This window comes from Rhagoletis zephyria, unplaced genomic scaffold (assembly GCF_001687245.7).
Source record: "Rhagoletis zephyria isolate East Lansing unplaced genomic scaffold, Rhagoletis_zephyria_1.1 Rzeph_scaffold_00016, whole genome shotgun sequence".
Classification (NCBI taxonomy): Eukaryota; Metazoa; Arthropoda; class Insecta; order Diptera; family Tephritidae; genus Rhagoletis; species Rhagoletis zephyria.
In genome coordinates, this window is record NW_016157100.1 from 43,939 (window position 1) to 51,120 (window position 7,182).

The 7,182-nt window shown below is 32.2% G+C and overlaps 1 protein-coding gene across 8 annotated transcripts in view; it reads right to left on the minus strand.

Moving 5' to 3' along the window:
• Positions 1 to 7,182, minus strand: part of trpl (transient receptor potential-like) — a 58,704-nt gene that overhangs the window by 24,614 nt on the left and 26,908 nt on the right. For all 8 annotated transcript variants that reach the window (XM_017612738.1, XM_017612783.1, XM_017612757.1 and 5 more), the window contains one exon: positions 3,245 to 3,482. In XM_017612738.1, the coding sequence (XP_017468227.1) occupies positions 3,245 to 3,482 (238 nt within the window). The remainder of the gene's footprint in view (positions 1 to 3,244; positions 3,483 to 7,182) is intronic.

The following is a 7,182-nucleotide window of genomic DNA, read 5'->3' on the forward strand; positions in this document are numbered from 1 at the left end:
ATCAAAGTGTGCCATGTGAAATGCAAACAAAAATTTAAATAATAAAATTTTAAATCTACATAGTATGTAAAATTTATTTCTATACATTATAGATATGTATGCATGTATCAGGGAAGCCAACTCGTAGGGAATTCTCGGCATGGACCGCTTTTTCTGGGAAATTCCAATTTACGTGCGGAATCGGGGGATGAACTGTTTTTTTCGTGAGGAATTATATTATATTATAGATTGGCGCTAACACATATGTTAGTGTTTGGCCGAGCTTCATAGGTATTAATTAATTTTTTCTTTTTTCCTTCACTAATTGATAATAATGAGGTGAAAAAATTAGGTAAAAAAAATTGCATAAGAATGCAGCTGCAACCCTGAAAATTATGCAATTTACCGTTGTTTTAGAATTTTCTTTGTTGCATTTGCGTTCATATAACGAATAAAAACATTTTTTTTTTTATATGGAAGAAAACCGCAACGCCTTTGGAAAAAATTGGAAAAGGAAAATTTCTAGCCACTTTATACTTTACTAGAATTGAATGGGCTGCAAAACTGCATACTCAAATTTTTTCTTGAAATCTAGCAAGATCACAATTTTTATAAATGTTTGTTGTTTTTTTTTATTGTTTTTTTTATTATTGCAAAAAAAGTTGCATTTGACACTTGGATTTATTCGGTGTTTGTTAAAGAATTAACTATGTTTTTATAAAAACAAACTCAAGTTAATAACAAAAAAATAAAATAATTGTGAAAACATGTCAAAATTTAGGGCGACAAAATTTTTTCGATCACTATGTATGTAAAAATTATATGTCTATTTTTTTTTTGTTGGTTAACTAACTTTATAAATGTTTGGTTCGATTTATGAATACATACATAGATGAATAACATTTAAAAATAAAATAAAACGAACAGACCTGCGATATGTCCAAATACGTACAATTTTTTTTTTTTTTTGTAAATAAGGAAATGGCCATGGGTGTGTAATTTGACGAAATTTCGGGCAAAATCGGGAATTTCATTGCCCAAATCGGGGAATTTTCAAAAATGACTTGGCTACCCTGTTATGTATTAAAGAAAAATAGATATGGGGGACTTCATTAGAGCAACAGAGGCCAAATGAACAATATTATGAATTTTTGTCTGTCTTTCTTCCTGTACGTTTGTACGCGCATCACTCGGTATCTAATGCATGGAATCGAATCCAGTTTTCACCGATACATTGCATAAAGTCTCGCGTAAAATATAGAAAAAAATTATTAGAGAGTTGCCACGTGTTTGAAAGTTGCAGTTTAAGTAAATTCATAAGATAAATTAAATATTGAAATTATTACAAAATATTTCATTGATAAGATGAATTAAATATGGCTATCAAACTAAAGAGGTTTAATAAAGTTTGCAGCCAAACAAATTGCTGTGGACGGTTGCCACCTATTTTAAAAATGTTATCCAATTATTAAGTTGATAGAATAAAGTTTATTGTCGAAAATATTTTTGTAGCAGGTTGTAAACTTTTTGAAAAATTGTATTCAATTAAAGTGACGAGATAAGGAAAATACTGAGTTAATACCCATTTAAAGAAATTGCACGATATGTAGAATCGATTTGTAAGAGTATAAATTAAATTGTCAGGTTAAATACCTTCGAAAATATATGTATTAACTAACACCCATAATCATAAAATGTAAAGTATGTTTCATAAATCGAAAATTTTGTTTGAAAATCTCACTACATAAAGCTCTTTAAATCTATTTTACTATTATGAATGAAGCCATAAGAGTTTAGGGAAGGAGTAACAACATAAAAATACAGTGGAGTACGCCGGGTATTTGCAAGTAAAATAAATAGAAATTGCTGTAACTTTTTTTCTTTGAAAATTTGTTTGCTTCCAGAGGCACTGATCCATCATTTGCAAGGCCTAGTAATCAGCGTTTGGGCTTCTGAGTTAGGCGAACGTACCAAAACTGATTTTCAATCGCTTCTTCTGTATGCAAATAGGTTTAACATGCAAATAGATTTTGACAATTTAGTTTTTTGTAAAAACAAATTAAAATGTTTGACATTTTAGAGACCAAATAATATGAAGAAAAAAATTCGCTGCTCTACAGCTACTACCTGTTCCATATATGCCTTCGTTACAAATCAGAATTCTGCGACTTTTCCCACACTAAAATAAGTCTGAATGTTTTTCAGGTTAGCGTCGTATGTAAAACTTTTAAGTCGTGAATTCAAAATTATACGCACGGAAAATATGAATTTGGGAATGCAAATTGGCATGCCATTTTTTAGAACGGACAAATTTGTGCACTTTTTTACTTTTCACATTTCGAGACCCGTATCCTTCCAAATGTTTCTGTACCAAAAAGTATATAAAATTTCTTTTCCAAAGAACTATAGAGTTCTGAAATCGGTACACAAAAACACGAGACGCGTAACATCAAAAACCTAAGGAGGGTGAGAAATAACTCATTGGATTGGAAGTTGTATACTTTTATTGCGATCCAAAAAAAATTCAGAAAGGGATGGTCAATATTGTACCTTTTTTCCAAAGCTTATATGCCGAGTCCGGGACCTTTCGGATTCAGCTATTCTCATACTGAAAAATGGCATGCTTTTTCATTCCCAAGTCCACATTTCACCGTGCGAAAAATTGTAATTTGCCACCCTAATGTAGGTACACATATGTATGGTTGTATCTATCAATCTCAGTTTCTGACTATAAATTTCTTAAATACAGCTTTTCACTTGCCCATCTACGTCCGCATGGTACGTAGTTGTCAACTCATTAATCGCGCTGACATTTTGTCGACATGGCAGAAAACGCGTTCAAGTAGCGGAGACGCCTGCATGTCATATCTAAATACTAAATCAATGCTAGTGTGTGTGCTAATATTTAAATTCAGCTTAAGTATGTGAGTATACTAACGTAACGAGACGTCAATATTTAATAAATGTAGTGCAAATCGATGTTCGAATAGAAGGTGGCATGCAAAATGTCTGCCGATCGATTTAATTGCCGCTACAAAATTAAGATAAATGTATTTTAGTGTAAACAAATTTAACAACGCAATATTTTGAAATTTCAGTCGATTTATTTATTTATGAAAATCCAGAATTTGCGGAGGTTTTTTAGCTTTTCACACAAGTTCCTAGCGCTGGTAGCCAATATTGCGGTTTTAACATCCGAGTCGGCGAAGTTTAATTACTTCTTTTAGATATTCGAAAAAAAAATTAGAAATATTCCCATACTTACATAGGGCTCACCCTCCTTATAGATGAGTTCTTCATGCTCCAGCAGCAGTTCAACAGCCTCCACAAATTCAGCGTTAATAGCATGCAACAAAGCATCCTTGGTCTCCACGCCCATAATCACCAACAGTTCAACCATTTCGAGATTCTCATTGTCAATGGCTAGAGTGAGAGCACGTCGACCCAAAGGGTCCATGCAATTGATGTTGATATTATGCTTGCGATGGGCTTTCTGTAGAATTCTGTAAAAAAACAAAAAAAAAAAATATTTAAAAGTAATTTTTAACTGAAAGGAAGAGGCAGAGAAGTGTAAGATGATTCACAAAAAAAAACAAAGTGCTGAAATTTTTGCGAAAGGTAAAGCAAGTAAAGATACATATAATACGCATTCGTAAAAAGCTTTTGAGAGGAATTTTAAGTGAAAAAAGAGGAAAAAATTTAAGCTCACTTTTTGTTGTCAAAAAAGTCATAATCTAAAATATCAAAATGTTCTCAACAACAGCGGCATCGCTCTAAACGGGTGCGACAGAACACTTAACTTATGAAAATTTAATCCTTGGTCATTTCCTATTAATCCTCAGCCATCGCAAACGCTACACAACTTGCTACACCTTCTTTGTAAGTTTTCCCTTTTGTCTTAAGATTTTTTCATTCTTTTCGCCTCACTTTTGCAATAGTCAATGTCAATAGTGGTGGATTAGAAAAATCACTGCAGCTGGAAAAAAGTACTTAAAGAAACTTTTAATTACTTGGCTGGGATAGAATGATAATTAAGGCAAATAAGCTAACTTATGGTGATGTCAAAGCCATAACCAAATGAGACCAATGCAGCCAATGAAGGTTGACCATCAGCCATTATGACTTCTGTGGCATAGTCCATAACCTCTTTCGTCCGCCTCATCTAGCAGTGAATTGGAAAAAGGAAAAGTTTGTGACTGCATATTCGCAGTCGATAAGGCCGCAATGACGATGCTTCAATGTGGAAGTGGGAAAGGAGTGTAATAAATACTACAACTTTAAATGCATGCAAATTTTAAAAAGTTTTAATTTTGGGAACAAAGAAGATGGTATAAAAGCAGATATCGGTGGGAAGAAATCGCAAAAATGAATACTTCAAGGTATACATAGGCTGCCTTGGTCGCTTGTAATCGAAATATTTAACAATGCTATTACACACATATTAGTCTTATGTAAATATGTGTCCCACAGGTCGTTGGTGAATCTTTGGCAACCAAAAAGTCGGTGCTGACAGGGAGCCCTGATTGGCTAATGTGCAATAGGATCTCATGAACAACCCCGCACAAAATCTGTTCGTCGATAGCTTTATCGATGTTATTTCGATTTATTTTTCGATAACATCGTCGATAAATTTATCTAACTACATATATATACAATTATCGATTACTTATTTATTTAATAAATTATCAAATATTTTGGTACCATGTTATCGCTATTGCTATCGGTACATTTACCGAGATTATCGAATACTCTCATAATTGTTTCTGCATAGTTAGTACACAAGTATGTACATCGCTGAAAATATATTTTAGCATTTTCTCCAATCGACGAAATTGAAGCAATAAGCATCGATTATGCCTCTTAATTCGGTGTTAATTATCGACGATGAATATATGTGGATATCGATATCGATGAATATATGCGGATAAAGTTCAATATACCATAGAATTTTAAAACTTCATTGTAAATTTTTTAATTGATAGTATTACCGATATACTTACTGAAAGCGATACTTATTAACTAAGTATAATATTATAATTATCGATACTACTATGGCTAAATTTTAATTAAAGTTTCTCAGTGGTTTACTAAAATGTTATCGATACCTTAAATGAATTTAATTTTTGATGTTGTGGTCGATATATTGTCGATATTGAATATACTTTTTTTTTAATCCTTTGTATGGACGAATACTTTTCGGCAAATCGATGTGAATTGAATAATCGCTATAATTATCGTTAGTATCAGCGTTAAATTTAAATTAATATTAATCAGTTGTGTACTGAATTATTATCGATAACTTTACCGATTTCAGTTTGGATGTTACAATCGATATAATTGTCGATACTTAATATAAAATTATATTCCTTTTAAATTCTATGTTATATGAATTCGGCAATGTTACCAATTGCATTATTTTGCAGTCGGCAGTTTCGATTACTATACCAAACTTTTATCGATATCTCATTTAATGTATTCAATGGTATTGCTTTCGATGTATTAAAATATATATGTGGCAGCACTGCCGTAATTTAATAGCTTTAATGTGACAGCTTTACTTCTTCCCTCTCACCTATCAGTTACGCTGATTTTTGGCAGTTTATGCTCGAAATTTTTTTTATATGAAAAAAATGTAGAGCACCCTCAACCAAAAAATAATAATTGCCAAAAATTTACGATTAGTCCGAGAAACTTCAAATTTGCACTTGCTTTACTAAAATTTGTTGGGCTACGAAACTGAATACCAAAATTTTGTCCAAAGACGCTGATGAAGAAGTTAGAAACTTTGGTCAAACTTTGCAGAATTTTCATAATTTTTTCACAAAGTCTGAAATTTGAGTTTATATCGTGTTTATTAAGTAACTAGTTATACTTTCATAAAAAAAAGAATAAACGTTAAATAAACTAAAGAAAAATAGCCAAAACTTACTAAAATATCGCGTCCCAGGTTTTATTTGGTTCACTGTATGTGTATCTCGGTAACCGATTTATCAGTTTCCACCAAACTCAGTGCGATTATTGACTTTGGCATAGAAAAATTTTCGAAATCTTACTACATAGAAAATTTTTCGAAATCTTACTAAAATTGCACCCACATTCCACTTCTAAAAAAACGCGTAAAAAACGTTAAAAACGTATGGTGCGTTGCTTTAAAACGTTGCATCAAGCTGGATTTTGTACACCAGCAGCTGAAGAGGTGTATACCAAAAATTTCAGACATTCGCTCGCTATTTAACAAAAAAATAATAACAATTTCAAAAAAAATTCGAAGTTTCTAAGAATTGCCCATTTGCGTTTCCTACCCATCAATCCAAAAAAAAACAATAAAAAACAAACAAAGTAGGTAAGTTTAAATTTCTCCAGTAAAAAAAAACCTAGCAGAAAAACCAAATTAATGCCCAAAAACACCAAAAACTTCGGCAATCAATGAACTCATAAAAATATCAATTAGCAAACCAATTTTGCATTAGCTTACATTGTTTGCACTTAACCATACGCTTCCGTTATGGCCAGCATGCCTGGCTGCGAGCAAGCTCGATAACATTTATTTTATTGAAATTACCATTTTTCCATTACCATTAGATGCGAACATAGGCAGTAGTGCCAGACGCACGGAGCACAGAGCGTGAAAGTGCCAAAGTCAATAACAATTACAAAAGTTAAATGGCATAAAAATAAAAGTCACAAATCGAAATTGAAGCATTAATGAATTGGAGGGTGTTGAAAAGTTGTGAGCGTCAAAAGGAAGAGAAACCGGAATTGATATTATGGGGATTAGAATAGAAGGAATGGAAAAATTACTTAACTTAAGAAATTAGGAGTTTTATAGCAGGAAGTTATTCATATATTTTAAAAGATAGCTGCATATAAAATAAAAGTAAGGGCGCCTGGGCCACACTGGAGAAGTGAAACTTACGTTACGTATCTACATAGATATCTATTTTGTCTCATAACCAATATACATACATACATACTTCTGTTTTTGCCCAAGGTTATATTTTTTGTTTTATTTCTATCTAGATCCCTACCTCTACCGCTGTTCGTTCTAATTACATTTATGTTATTCTGTTTTCCATTACCTTCATTTTTATACCCGAGCGCACTTGTGCACAAGGGTATTATAACTTTGTTCACATAACGGTTGTTTGTAACAGGCAAAACGAATCGAGATAGATATAGACAAATGTATACATAAATGATCAG